Source organism: Ranitomeya imitator, chromosome 4 (genome assembly GCF_032444005.1).
Source record: "Ranitomeya imitator isolate aRanImi1 chromosome 4, aRanImi1.pri, whole genome shotgun sequence".
NCBI lineage: Eukaryota > Metazoa > Chordata > Amphibia > Anura > Dendrobatidae > Ranitomeya > Ranitomeya imitator.
In genome coordinates this window covers 718,560,493-718,576,328 of record NC_091285.1, presented here as the reverse complement: position 1 = coordinate 718,576,328, position 15,836 = coordinate 718,560,493, and the positions used below count along the sequence as shown (strand labels likewise).

At 46.4% G+C, this 15,836-nt stretch overlaps 1 protein-coding gene across 1 annotated transcript in view; it reads right to left on the bottom strand.

The window, feature by feature from the left end:
* LOC138677427 (chloride channel protein ClC-Kb-like) overlaps window positions 1–1,586 on the bottom strand; it is a 47,936-nt gene extending 46,350 nt beyond the window's left edge. The window contains exon 1 of the mRNA XM_069767541.1: window positions 1,387–1,586. Within this exon, the coding sequence (XP_069623642.1) occupies window positions 1,387–1,483 (97 nt within the window). The 5' untranslated portion in view covers window positions 1,484–1,586. The remainder of the gene's footprint in view (window positions 1–1,386) is intronic.
* Between the last annotated feature and the right edge of the window lie 14,250 nt (window positions 1,587–15,836).

The following is a 15,836-nucleotide window of genomic DNA, read 5'->3' as shown; positions in this document are numbered from 1 at the left end:
AATACAATGATGGACCCCCATGTGGACATTACAGTGACGGACCCCCATGTGGACATTACAATGATGGACCCCCATGTGGATATTACAATGATGGACCCCCATGTGGATATTACAATGATGGACCCCCATGTGGATATTACAATGACGGACCCCCATGTGGACATTACAATGACGGACCCCCATGTGGATATTACAATGACGGACCCCCATGTGGACATTACAATGACGGACCCCCATGTGGACATTACAATGACGGACCCCCATGTGGATATTACAATGATTGACCCCCCATGTGGATATTACAATGACGGACCCCCATGTGGATATTACAATGACGGACCCCATGTGGATATTACAATGACGGACCCCCATTTGGACATTACAATGACGGACCCCCATGTGGATATTACAATGAAGGACCCCCATGTGGATATTACAATGACGGACCCCCATGTGGATATTACAATGAAGGACCCCCATGTGGATATTACAATGACGGACCCCCATGTGGATATTACAATGACGGACCCCCATGTGGACATTACAGTGACGGACCCCCATGTGGACATTACAATGACGGACCCCCATGTGGACATTACAGTGACGGACCCCTATGTGGACATTACAGTGACGGACCCCCACGTGGATATTACAGTGATGGACCCCCATGTGGACATTACAATGACGGACCCCCATGTGGACATTACAATGACGGACCCCCATGTGGACAATACAATGATGGACCCCCATGTGGATATTACAATGACGGACCCCATGTGGATATTACAATGACGGACCCCATGTGGATATTACAATGACGGACCCCCATGTGGACATTACAATGACGGACCCCCATGTGGATATTACAATGACGGACCCCCATGTGGACATTACAGTGACGGACCACCATGTGGATATTACAGTTACGGACCCCCATGTAGACATTACAATGACGGACCCCCATGTGGATATTACAAAGACGGACCCCCATGTGGATATTACAATGACGGACCCCCATGTGGATATTACAATGACGGACCCCCATGCGGACATTACAATGATGGACCCCCATGTGGACATTACAATGACGGACCCCCATGCGGACATTACAATGACGGACCCCCATGTGGATATTACAATGACAGACCCCCATGTGGACATCACAATGACGGACCCCCATGTGGATATTACAATGACGGACCCCCATGTGGATATTACAATGACGGACCCCCATGTGCATATTACAATGACGGACCCCCATGCGCATATTACAATGACGGACCCCCATGTGGATATTACAATGACGGACCCCCATGTGGACATTACAATGACGGCCCCCCATGCGCACATTACAATGACGGCCCCCCATTGATGGCTGTGACTCACGTCTCATACACGTGCGGACCCTCCTGCCGATGATGATGAGGGCGCTCTGGTTCCCCTTCTCCTTCGGCATGTAGGAGTAGGCCTCGCTCTCCGTCATCTCGCTCTCGGCTTTACTGTCCGCTCTCCGGCCCTTGGTCTCGGGAAGCTCCAGTGTCACCAGCTTCTCCTCCCGGTCACTGTGCTCCTGGTCCTTCACCTGAGCCATGGTGTCTGCTCTGAGCCTCATCCTCACACACCTGTGTATATACCTGAGGGAGGCCACACCTGCCGCCCTGCCCTCCGAGCCAGGAACCAGACACCTTGTGTCAACACACAACAGGGCATGTTTGTGATGTCCCCTGCATCTAGAGGATCTGCGGAGATAAGGGGCCCAGGTACAGCTCCTGAGACCACCACCAACAGACCCCTCACATACAGTGGGTACGGAAAATATTCAGACCCCTTTAAATTTTTCACTCTTTGTTTCATTGCAGCCATTTGGTAAATTCAGTAAAGTTCATTTTTTCTCATTAATGTACACTCTGCACTCCATCTTGACTGAAAAAACAGAAATGTAGAAATTTTTGCAAATTTATTAAAAAAATAAAACTGAAATATCAAATGGTCATAAGTATTCAGACCCTTCGCTCAGACACTCATATGTAAGTCACATGCTGTCCGTTTAAATCATAAGGGCAACCCAAAACATCCAAATGACCCTGATCAAAATTCACATACTCCATTTCTTAATACCGTGTATTTCCCTCTCTAACATCAATGACAGCTTGAAGTCTTTTGTGGTAGTTGTGGATGAGGTTCTTTATTTTCTCAGATGGTAAAGCTGCCAACTCTTCTTGGCATAAAGCCTCCAGTTCCTGTATGTAGTACCTCCCGCTCTTGTCCGTGTCAGCTGCTGCTTGCTGTCTGCTTCACCTAACTATCCTCGGCCAAGTTCCACACTTCCTGTGGTTCCAGCCTGCCTGCCTGTTCCGCCGAGTCAGCTTCCATGTGTCCGGGGTGTAACTGAAGGTAGCACCTTGCGTCTCCCGGGCTTCCCAATCTGGCCCTGCTTGAGGGGTCATACTACAGGAGTTTGGGCTCGCTTAGTTATGCCCCCTTCAGAGCCCCCCGGGCAGTGGTCCCGTGGTTCCACAAAAATTTCATTAAACGAATGTTCACTACAACATCTGTGCCTCCGTTTCCATTCGTTCCAGATTGCTCAGGCCATGGAACCCGCTGGCTCACAACCCCCTCCCGCCAGAGAGTTATATCAGGAAGTGTCCTATTTGAGGGATCAGCAGGAGAAAATCACGACTTATCTACGGAATTTGTCGGCTCGTGTGGACTCTGCGACATGTACGGCTTCATCCACTCCTGTCCAGACTGCAACCACCTCTGCTGCTGGTTTTCAGGGCTCCAGTTATGCATCTGGTAAAGGTCCTCGTTTGGCGTCTCTTACCGGTTCAACAGAGATCCCGCCCAGTGTCGTGTGTTTATTAATCAGTGCACCCTGCATTTTGAACTTCTGGGTCATCTGTTTGCGTCTGATCTGGCTAAGGTAGCATTCATTATGTCTCACCTCGCTGGAGAAGCTCTCACCTGGGCTAAATTCATTGTGGTTGAGAGGGGATCCACTAGTCAACGACCTCCAGTCCTTCCTTGGGGCTTTCCTCAAACCTTTGATGAGCCAGGCCATACTACTTTGACAGCTTCCTCTCTTCGTCAGGAGGATCTCACAGTGGCTCAGTATGCTGTTCGTTTCCGCACCCTTTCCTTCGAGTTGTCCTGGAATGACGAGGCGGTGTCCACCTGGCGGGCTCTGGATGACCTGATTTCCCTGGTGACCCAAATTGATCTCCGATTTCAAGAATGCTTCAGGGAGACTAAGCGGGAGAAGAGACCTTATCGCCTGGCTCCCAGTTTCCAGAGGCTGATTGTTTCTCAAAACTCAGCCACTTCCCCAGAGCCTATGCAAGTTGACCAAGTAAGCTTGGCAAAGCAGCACTAGGAGGTGCCGCTCTGAGGGGAGGTGTTTCTTCTGTGGCAGTTCCAAGCATTTGATCTGCTCCTGTTCTGAGAGGCCGGGAAACTCCAGAGCCTAGGGCCTCTAGGAGAAACTTCCCTAGGTGAGGACCATTCCTCTCTTTCTCTGCTGACGACTGTGTCGTTGTCGTTTGGCACTGTCAATTTTTCAGAGTCAGGCTACTTGGACTCTGGCTCTGCCAGGAACGTCATTCAGCAAGCTGTGGTGGACTGTTTCAGGATTCCTGTCCATCGCCTCCCGAACCCTGTACTGGTGACCTCCGTGGATGGCAGAAACCTGACCGAGCCTGTTCATTTCCAGACTGCGCCGATGGAACTCTGAGAGTATCCGTTTTCATGTGTTGCCTGGTTTGTCTCACTCCTTGCTCTGAGGTCTACCCTGGATTGAAGCACACGAGCTTGTGCTAAATTGGAAGACCGGCAATGTACTGTGCTGGGGTAACCCCTGTTTCAACAGATGTCTCACTTCCATTCATCCTGTTTGCCTTCCAGTGACGCCTCCTACCCTGCCGGGTTAACCATCTTCTTACTGGTCATTTTCCGACATCTTTGACAAGAAGGAGGCAGAGATGCTACCTCCCCACAGGTCGTATGACTGTCCCATTGATCTTCTCCCAGGGACCACCCCTCCTTGGGGTCAAATCTATCCTCTATCCCATGCACAAACCCAAGCTCTACGTCTGAGAACATTAAGGAGAACCTACTGTAACTAGAGGATTCATCCAGAAGTCATCTTCCCCGGTGAGTTTCTTTTTTGTCAAGAAGAAGGACGGATCCCTATGGCCCTGTATCAATTATAGAGATCTAAACCAGATCAATATAAAAAAACAAATATCCATTGCCACTTATTTCGGAGCTGTTTGACCGTCTCAGGGTAGCTAAGATCTTTTCCAAGCTGGATCTCAGAGGGGCCTACAACCTGATCCGCATACGCCAGGGAGACGAATGGAAGACAGCCTTCAACACCCAAGATGGCCACTATGAATACCGGGCTATGCCGTTTGGGCTCAGTAATGCTCCTGCAGTCTTTCAAGAGTTCGTGAATGACATTTTTAGGGATCTCCTTTTTTCTTTTGTTGTCTATCTGGAATGCATCTTGGTCTATTCTCCAGATTTAGCCACGCATTGGAGGAGTGTTCGTCAAGTCCTGCAGAGACTTAGGGAGAACAGGCTGTACGCCAAGTTTGAGAAGTGTGTTTTCGAGCAACCCTCTCTGCCCTTCCTTGGCTATATTGTCTCATGCAGTCGACTGACGATGGATCCTGAAAAGCTTGCCTATATCCTCAAATGGCCTCTTCTGACCAGGGTTAAGGCGATACAATGGTTCCTGGGGTTCGCTAACTATTACCGTCAATTTATTCCACACTTCTCATCTTGGGTGGCTCCCATCTCGGCTTTGACCCGAAAAGGCGCCAACTCCAAGCATTGGTCTCCAGAGGCGGAGGAGGCTTTTACCTCTCTGAAAAAAGCCTTCTCTTCTGCGCCGGTGCTATATCGATCTGTCACGGATTAGCAATTTTTCCTCAAGATGGATGCATCCTCCATTGGCACAAGGGCGGTTCTCACCCAAAAGTATTCCTCAGGGTGAATGGTCCCTTGTGGCTTTTTCTCGAAGATTTTTTCAGTTTCTGAGAGAAATTATTCCATTAGAGATCGGGAATTGCTGGCAATCAAGTTGGCTCTGCAAGAGTAGTGTCATCTTCTCGAAGGAGCAGTCCACCAGGTAGTTATATTCACCGACCGTAAGAATCTAGTCTACCTCCAGTCTGCACAGAGGCTGAATCCACGCCAGGCCAGATGGTTCTTTCTTTGCATGATTCAACTTCATTCTTCATTTTCACCCTGCCTACAAGAATATCAAAGCCAATGCACTCTCTAGGGCCTTTCTGCCTCCCGACTTGGAGGAGGAGCCTCAACACATCATTGACTGATCCAGAACGGTCGCCATAGCCTCTGTCAATCTGTCTCACAGTCCCCCCGGAAGAATGTTAGTACCTAATTCTGACAGGAGGCTAGTTCTTTGGTGGGGTTATTCTTCCAAATGCCGGTCACACTGGGCAAAAGAAGACTTCACAACTCATTTCCTGTTACTGTTGGTGGCCTACCATAGGAACAGACATCTTGGAGTACGTTTCAGCCTGCCCCTCCTGTGCCTGAAACAAAACTGCAAAGCTTCTTCTGCCAATCCCAAATTCCTTCAGGTCCTTGGCAGCACATTGCTATGGACTTCATTACGGACCTCCCCGTCTCCTCTGGCTGTTCTGTTATCTGTGTGGTGGTGGATCGTTTTTCGAAGATGGCTCACTTCATTCCTCTGTCAGTTCTCCCTTCTGCTCTGAACTTGCCAACTATTTCATTCAACATAGGTTTCCCCTCCACATTGTATCCGACAGGGGTGTCCAGTTCACTTTCAAGTTTTGGGGGCGACTTGCAAACTAATGAACGTGGAGCTGGATTTCTCTTCTGCTTATCAACCTCAATCCAATAATCAGGTGGAGAGGATCAATCAGATAGTGTTTGGGTTCCTGCGCCGATTCATCAACATGAATCACAGTGACTAGGTCAAGTTACTACCGAGGGCAGAGTTCTCGTACAATAATCATGTAAGTGAGTCCTCTGCCAAGTCTCCTTTCCAGATTGTGTTTGAAAGCCAACCCAGAATTCCTTTTCCCATCTCTCGTTTTTTGGGCATTCCAGCTGCTGACACCGTTACTGAGGAATTCTCCAAGGTGTGGAGAGACACCAAGACCGCTCTAGAGAGGGCATTGCAGCGTATGAAGAGACGGGCTGACAAGAGTAACATAGTAACATAGTAACATAGTTAGTAAGGCCGAAAAAAGACATTTGTCCATCCAGTTCAGCCTATATTCCATCATAATAAATCCCCAGATCTACGTCCTTCTACAGAACCTAATTGTATGATACAATATTGTTCTGCTCCAGGAAGACATCCAGGCCTCTCTTGAACCCATCGACTGAGTTCGCCATCACCACCTCCTCAGGCAAGCAATTCCAGATTCTCACTGCCCTAACAGTAAAGAATCCTCTTCTATGTTGGTGGAAAAACCTTCTCTTCTGCAGACGCAAAGAATGCCCCCTTGTGCCCGTCACCTTCCTTGGTATAAACAGATCCTCAGCGAGATATTTGTATTGTCCCCTTATATACTTATACATGGTTATTAGATCGCCCCTCAGTCGTCTTTTTTCTAGACTAAATAATCCTAATTTCGCTAATCTATCTGGGTATTGTAGTTCTCCCATCCCCTTTATTAATTTTGTTGCCCTCCTTTGTACTCTCTCTAGTTCCATTATATCCTTCCTGAGCACCGGTGCCCAAAACTGGACACAGTACTGGATGCTGGATGAGACGCCTGGATGCTCCGACCTTTCAGCCTGAGGGTAAATTGTGGCTTTCCTCCAAGTACATCCAGCTGAAGATGCCATCTTACAAATTGGGACCTAGCTTCATTGGTCCCTTCGAGGTTATAAAACAGATTAATGCTGTTTCTTACAAGTTTAATATTATTATTATTATTATTTATTTATATAGCTCCATTAATTCCATGGTGCTGTACATGTGAAAAGGGGTTACATACAGGGTTATAGATATTGTTAACAGTAAACAAATTTACATTGACAGACTGGTACAGAGGTGAGAGGACCCTGTCCTTGCAGACTTACATTCTTCAGGATAATAGGGAAGAGACAGGAGGACGGTGTGCTGCAGCTCTGGTGGTGGTGAGGCAGCAGCTCTGTTGGTGGTGAGGCGGCAGCTCGGCTGGTTGGTGACGTGGCAGCAGCTCAGGTGGTTGGTGGGGTGGCAGCTCGGGTGGTTGGTGAGACGGCAGCTCAGGTGGTTGGCGAGGTGGCAGAATGGTTATTGCAGGCTGTAGGCTTTAGGCTGTAGACTTTTCTGAAGAGATGGGTTTTCAGGTTCCGTCTGAAGGATCCGAGGGTGGTGGATAATCGGACTTGTTGAGGTGTGGAATTCCAGAGGATGGGGTGTGAGGAAAATGTATATAATAAGTTTAGTTTCTCCTTTACTTCAGGGTTTAGCTCTTCTTTTCAATGGATGTAGGAGAGCTTTTATTGCTTCTTGCTGCATTCCTGATTTTCAGCTCCCAAACCCCTCATGCCCCTCCTAAAGGAATTTTTACGACCGCATAGCTGCAGTGGACAGTTGTACCAGCTGAAACTAGTAACATAGTAACATAGTTAGTAAGGCCGAAAAAAGACATTTGTCCATCCAGTTCAGCCTATATTCCATCATAATAAATCCCCAGATCTACGTCCTTCTACAGAACCTAATTGTATGATACAATATTGTTCTGCTCCAGGAAGACATCCAGGCCTCTCTTGAACCCCTCGACTGAGTTCGCCATCACCACCTCCTCAGGCAAGCAATTCCAGATTCTCACTGCCCTAACAGTAAAGAATCCTCTTCTATGTTGGTGGAAAAACCTTCTCTCCTCCAGACGCAAAGAATGCCCCCTTGTGCCCGTCACCTTCCTTGGTATAAACAGATCCTCAGCGAGATATTTGTATTGTCCCCTTATATACTTATACATGGTTATTAGATCGCCCCTCAGTCGTCTTTTTTCTAGACTAAATAATCCTAATTTCGCTAACCTATCTGGGTATTGTAGTTCTCCCATCCCCTTTATTAATTTTGTTGCCCTCCTTTGTACTCTCTCTAGTTCCATTATATCCTTCCTGAGCACCGGTGCCCAAAACTGGACACAGTACTCCATGTGCGGTCTAACTAGGGATTTGTACAGAGGCAGTATAATGCTCTCATCATGTGTATCCAGACCTCTTTTAATGCACCCCATGATCCTGTTTGCCTTGGCAGCTGCTGCCTGGCACTGGCTGCTCCAGGTAAGTTTATCATTAACTAGGATCCCCAAGTCCTTCTCCCTGTCAGATTTACCCAGTGGTTTCCCGTTCAGTGTGTAATGGTGACATTGATTCCTTCTTCCCATGTGTATAACCTTACATTTATCATTGTTAAACCTCATCTGCCACCTTTCAGCCCAAGTTTCCAACTTATCCAGATCCATCTGTAGCAGAATACTATCTTCTCTTGTATTAACTGCTTTACATAGTTTTGTATCATCTGCAAATATCGATATTTTACTGTGTAAACCTTCTACCAGATCATTAATGAATATGTTGAAGAGAACAGGTCCCAATACTGACCCCTGCGGTACCCCACTGGTCACAGCGACCCAGTTAGAGACTATACCATTTATAACCACCCTCTGCTTTCTATCACTAAGCCAGTTACTAACCCATTTACACACATTTTCCCCCAGACCAAGCATTCTCATTTTGTGTACCAACCTCTTGTGCGGCACGGTATCAAACGCTTTGGAAAAATCGAGATATACCACGTCCAATGACTCACCGTGGTCCAGCCTATAGCTTACCTCTTCATAAAAACTGATTAGATTGGTTTGACAGGAGCGATTTCTCATAAACCCATGCTGATATGGAGTTAAACAGTTATTCTCATTGAGATAATCCAGAATAACATCCCTCAGAAACCCTTCAAATATTTTACCAACAATAGAGGTTAGACTTACTGGCCTATAATTTCCAGACTGGTCAGATCTCCCTTTAGAAACATGAGGCTCTTTCTCTGAATCTTGTAAGATTCTGGGCCAACGATTTGGGCTAGGAAAATGAAAAGTACATATTGTTAACGTCCATCGGCGGATCGGTCAGCCACTGTAAACATGAGCCTCTAACTCCATCAGGTGCAAAGTACAGATTTCTCTGGAACGGAGTGTCCCTACTAGCCCGAATTTAGTATCTACAGAGAGAAAAATCTTAATATAAGATGAATGCTGGGTGTGTTATGATTCTCACATGTTCTGTAGCGGAGATACAGGCATTAGACAAACTTGTGTGAAATTTATTAAGACTGAAGAGGTAGGAGGGTCTGAGGACACCAGCCCTGTTAGTGATGTCACCAGGCTGTGGTTATTTAAGTGACTCCACTTTGCCCAGCCTTGAGAGTCAGCAGAGTTTTACTTAAGGAGCTGTTTCTATCCAAACCTCCTGATGTACTGGGACATTTGGGAAGCTCCGTCCACCAGCATGGTTTTGCCTGAAATGAACTGAGAACATGTAAGTGTTAATTTTCTCATTTAATCCCTTTATTTTTAAAATTACCTTGAACAAATTTCATTTGTCTCTTTTATAAGATTTTTATATGCCTTTTTATAAACACTGCCTTAAAATCTTTTATGGAGTATACAGGTCCTTCTCAAAAAATTAGCATATAGTGTTAAATTTCATTATTTACCATAATGTAATGATTACAATTAAACTTTCATATATTATAGATTCATTATCCACCAACTGAAATTTGTCAGGTCTTTTATTGTTTTAATACTGATGATTTTGGCATACAACTCCTGATAACCCAAAAAACCTGTCTCAATAAATTAGCATATCAAGAAACCTATTACCCTAATCGACCTATTACCCTAATCTTCTGAATCAACTAATTAACTCTAAACACATGCAAAAGATACCTGAGGCTTTTATAAACTCCCTGCCTGGTTCATTACTCAAAACCCCCATCATGGGTAAGACTAGCGACCTGACAGATGTCAAGAAGGCCATCATTGACACCGTCAAGCAAGAGGGTAAGACCCAGAAAGAAATTTTTCAACAAATAGGCTGTTCCCAGAGTGCTGTATCAAGGCACCTCAATGGTAAGTCTGTTGGAAGGAAACAATGTGGCAGAAAACGCTGTACAACGAGAAGAGGAGACCGGACCCTGAGGAAGATTGTGGAGAAGGACCGATTCCAGACCTTGGGGAACCTGAGGAAGCAGTGGACTGAGTCTGGTGTGGAAACATCCAGAGCCACCGTGCACATGCGTGTGCAGGAAATGGGCTACAGGTGCCGCATTCCCCAGGTAAAGCCACTTTTGAACCATAAACAGCGGCAGAGGCGCCTGACCTGGGCTACAGAGAAGCAGCACTGGACTGTTGCTAAGTGGTCCCAAGTACTTTTTCTGATGAAAGCAAATTTTGCATGTCATTCGGAAATCAAGGTGCCAGAGTCTGGAGGAAGACTGGGGAGAAGGAAATGCCAAAATGCCTGAAGTCCAGTGTCAAGTACCCACAGTCAGTGATGGTGTGGGGTGCCATGTCAGCTGCTGGTGTTGGTCCACTGTGTTTCATCAAGGGCAGGGTCAATGCAGCTAGCTATCAGGAGCTTTTGGAGCACTTCATGCTTCCATCGGCTGAAATGCTTCATGGAGATGAAGATTTCATTTTTCAGCACGACCTGGCACCTGCTCACAGTGCCAAAACCACTGGTAAATGGTTTACTGACCATGGTATTACTGTGCTCAATTGGCCTGCCAACTCTCCTGACCTGAACCCCATAGAGAATCTGTGGGATATTGTGAAGAGAAAGTTGAGAGACGCAAGACCCAACACTCTGGATGAGCTTAAGGCCGCTATTGAAGCATCCTGGGCCTCCATAACATCTCAGCAGTGTCACAGGCTGATTGCCTCCATGCCACGCCGCATTGAAGCAGTCATTTCTGCCAAAGGATTCCCCACCAAGTATTGAGTGCATAACTGAACATTATTATTTGATGGTTTTTTTGTTTGTTATTAAAAAACACTTTTATTTGATTGGATGGGTGAAATATGCTAATTTATTGAGACAGGTTTTTTGGGTTATCAGGAGTTGTATGCCAAAATCATCAGTATTAAAACAATAAAAGACCTGACAAATTTCAGTTGGTGGATAATGAATCTATAATATATGAAAGTTTAATTGTAATCATTACATTATGGTAAATAATGAAATTTAACACTATATGCTAATTTTTTGAGAAGGACCTGTAATGTTTAATATACTAGATTCGTTCTTCTGCTCTAAAACGTACCCTAAGTCTTCTGAAAGGAATTACGCTACTGTTTTGGGTTAGTTTCGGACCCATTTAATCGGAGCTGGTGGTAGCATATCGGTCAATAGCCTTGTGTGTGTTTTTTCATCACATTGTTAGCAGTGGAGGGTTAACTAAGATAATCCCCCCTGCACATGTGATAGCCGTCTGTTGGCCTAAAGTCACCCCGATCTGTGACGTAGGGGTGACGGTTACGGTGTGAATTGTGAAATATCGGTGGCAGCGGTGTGGATTTGTGACATTGGTGGCAGCGGTGTGGATTCGTGACAGGGGGATATTCGGGAGAATTCTTGGAGGTGGTTGTGTGAGGAACGAATAAGTGTGGAGGAGAGTAGGAGGTCTTGGGAGGATCGAAGATTATGTGAGGGAAGATATTGGGAGATTAGTTCAGAGATATCAGGAGGGGACTGGTTGTGGATGGCTTTTTTAGATCAGTGTTAGTAGTTTGAATTGGATTCGTTGGGGAATTGGGAGCCAGTGGAGGGATTTGCAGAGAGGAAAAGCAGGGGAGTAGCGAGGAGAGAGGTGGATTAGCCGAGCAGCAGAGTTGAGGACAGACTGGAGAGGTGCAAGGGAGTTAGCGGGGAGGCCACAGAGGAGGGTGTTGCAGTAATCAAGGCGGGAGATGAGGGCATGCACGAGAGTTTTAGCAGATTGAGGGCTGAGGAAGGGATGGATTCTGGCAAATTGCCTGTCTCTTTGCATGTGCCTAACTCCTTTCACGTTTCCCTCCTCAACCCAGTAATCTTGAGCTCTTTCTTTAAGGACCCGCATGCTACTCCTGGTCCTGTCAGCGAGGAGGATGTCTTTGAGGTAGAGAATATTTTGGCCACAAAAAGGGTAAGGGGAAAGACCTTTTTCTTGGTTGATTGGAAGGGCTTCGGTCCCGAGGAGAGGTAGTGGGAGCCCAAAGAGAATATTCAGGCCCCTCTGCTACTGGAGAGATTCTTTGCAGGCTTAAAGAAGAGGGGGCTTAAAGGGGGTACTGTAGCACTGGCACTGGCGTCCATCCGGTCTCTCTCCTCAACGGATGCCCCGGGTCAGGCCCACTCTCCGCTCTGATACCTCGGGTCTGGCACTCCTGCGCTGTTCCCTGCTGGATCGACGACACACCGGGGCTTCTGTCCCTGGACCCACGCTTCCCTCTTCTGTTGGTGCTTCCTGGTTCCTGGGCATTCCCCGCATGTCTCCAGATACGGCTCTAATGGCGTGCCCACTCTCGGTCTCTTAAAGAGACAGTGCACCATTTCCTGGTATGGGTCTCAACCAATGGCCCAGTGACCCGTAATATTTCAGGTACCTCTGCCCTAATGTGGCACCCCAGGAGTTCGGGTACCACAGTAGTGCTGCCTTCCTCTCAGGGTAGTGCTATGCCTGGAAACAAGAGGGATCTCTTTGGCAGGTAAATCACACACACAACACCTTCTGAATCCAGGCCAGGAGGGGAGCTCAAAACCCTGTTTTAGGGCAGCTTCCCTGGATAAAGATCCTGGTTTGGAGGAGGAGCTAGTTTAGTCTGGATCAGACAGTCTGGAGAACAGACAGGAAAGGAGCAGAGGAGAGATTTCAGGGTTCAAGGAGGCTACAAGTGGGCGTCTGAGGAGCCAAAGCGCAGAGACTGGGTACCGGGAGCCCGAGACTAGAGTGGAACTGTAGGACACCTAGCAGAACCGGAGGTCACAGAACTACACGTATACTGCCCAAATTAAGCCTGTGATACAGCAGCACTCTGGAGCCTGGAGTCACTGTGCAGAGACCCCAGAAGGAAAGGCCCAAGCTGCCTACCATACAGGTACCTGTCCCAGGACAGGGGAAAGAACCAGGACCTTGTTAAGACATTACAGACAGCAAGGGACTATAGCAAGCGCAGAGTGGAAGGCTCCCAACCTGACTTGCCAAGGGGATTCCACTTGTTTCTGGGCTGCCTGGACTTCTAATGTACCTGTTGCCGGTACCCTGGACTGTGGCCTGCCAACTACAGTAAACCAGGTAAAGACTTTACAACTTGTGTCCTTTACTCATTGACCGGCAAACACCATCATCACCATACACTCTAGGATCCCTGGGGACCCCGCTTCACCATCATTGCTGCAACAACATCCCCCAGAGGACCCCTTTAAAGCAGCGTCAGTTCCCCTTATTGACTGAACACCACAGGTGGCATCACGACAGACTTAATCACAATTCCCTTTAAAACTGTTCCTTTTTTCAGTGAGACCTAGGGCCACGGACTGGGTCGCAGTCACAGTGACATCCCCTTTAATAGCCGACCGGACCCGGCACCGAGTACCCTGCCCTGGTGGGCAACTCAATAAGGGACGTGCCTGAGCAACAAGTGTTTACTGTTAGTTCTTTGGTCCCTCGTACCTGCATGCCTGTGTTTTGTCTACCTTCTACTAATTCTGGTTTGTCTCCCCAGAGTATTCGTTGTGCCTTTCCACGCCCTCCAGGACTAAGCCAGTACCTCCCGCTCTTGTCCGTGCCAGCTGCTGCCAGCTGTATGCTTTGCCTAACTATCCACGGTCAAGTTCCACACTACCTATGGTTCCAGCCTGCCTGCTTGTTCCGCAGAGTCAGCTTCCACATGTCCGGGTCTAACTGAAGGTAGCACCTTGCGTCTCCTGAGCTTCCCAATCTGGCCCTGTTTGAGAGGTCTTACTAATGGAGTTTGTACTTGCATAGTTATGCCACCATTGAAGCCCCCCGGGCAGTGGTTCCGTGGTTCCACGAAAATTTCATTAAACGAATGTTCACTACAACATCTGTGCCTCCGTTTCCATTCATTACATCAGTGTGTATCTGTGTATGTCTGTGAGTGTATGTCAGTGTGTATTTGTGTATGTGAGTGTATGTCAGTGTGTATCTGTATGTATGTGAGTGTATGTCAGTGTGTATCTGTATATGTATGTGAGTGTATGTCAGTGTGTATCTGTGTATGTATGTGAGTGTGTGTCAGTGTGTATTTGTGTATGTGAGTGTATGTCAGTGTGTATCTGTATGTATGTGAGTGTATGTCAGTGTGTATCTGTATATGTATGTGAGTGTATGTCTGTGTATCTGTGCATGTGAGTGTATGTCAGTGTGTATCTGTGTATGTCTGTGAGTGTATGTCAGCGTGTATCTGTGTATGTATGTGAGTGTATGTCAGCGTGTATCTGTGTATGTATGAGAGTGTATGTCAGTGTGTATCTGTGTATGTCAGCGTGTATCTGTGTATGGATGTGAGTGTATGTCAGCGTGTATCTGTATGTATGTGAGTGTATGTCTGTGTATCTGTGCATGTGAGTGTATGTCAGTGTGTATCTGTGTATGTCTGTGAGTGTATGTCAGCGTGTATCTGTGTATGTATGTGAGTGTATGTCAGTGTGTATCTGTGTATGTATGTGAGTGTATGTCAGTGTGTATCTGTGTATTTATGTCAGCGTGTTTCTGTGTATGTATGTGAGTGTATGTCAGTGTGTATCTGTGTATGTCTGTGAGTGTATGTCAGTGTGTATCTGTGTATGTATGTGAGTGTATGTCAGCGTGTATCTGTGTATGTATGTGAGTGTATGTCAGTGTGTATCTGTGTATTTATGTCAGCGTGTATCTGTGTATGTATGTGAGTGTATGTCAGCGTGTATCTGTGTATGTGAGTGTATGTCAGCGTGTATCTGTGTATGTATGTGAGTGTATGTCAGCGTGTATCTGTGTATGTATGTCAGCGTGTATCTGTGTATGTATGTGAGTGTATGTCAGCGTATATCTGTGTATGTGAGTGTATGTCAGTGTGTATCTTTGTATGTATGTGAGTGTATGTCAGCGTGTATCTGTATGTATGTGAGTGTATATCAGTGTGTATCTGTGTATGTATGTGAGTGTATGTCAGTGTGTATCTGTGTATGTGTGTGAGTGTATGTCAGTGTGTATCTGTGTATGTATGTGAGTGTATGTCAGTGTGTATCTGTGTATGTATGTGAGTGTATGTCAGTGTGTATCTGTATATGTATGTGAGTGTATGTCAGTGTGTATATTTGTATGTATGTGAGTGTATGTCAGTGTGTATCTGTGTATGTATGTGAGTGTATGTCAGTGTGTATCTGTATATGTATGTGAGTGTATGTCTGTGTGTATCTGTATATGTATGTGACTGTATGTCTGTGTGTATCTGTATATGTATGTGAGTGTATGTCAGTGTGTATCTGTGTATGTCAGCATGTATCTGTGTATGTATGTGACTGTATGTCAGCGTGTATCTGTGTATGTATGTGAGTGTATGTCAGTGTGTATCTGTGTATGTATGTCAGCGTGTATCTGTGTATGTGAGTGTATGTCAGCGTGTATCTGTGTATGTATGTGAGTGTATGTCAGCGTGTATCTGTGTATGTATGTCAGCGTGTATCTGTGTATGTATGTGAGTGTATGTCAGCGTGTATCTGTGTATGTGAGTGTATGTCAGTGTGTATCTGTGTATGTATGTGAGTGTATGTCAGTGTGTATCTGTATGTAT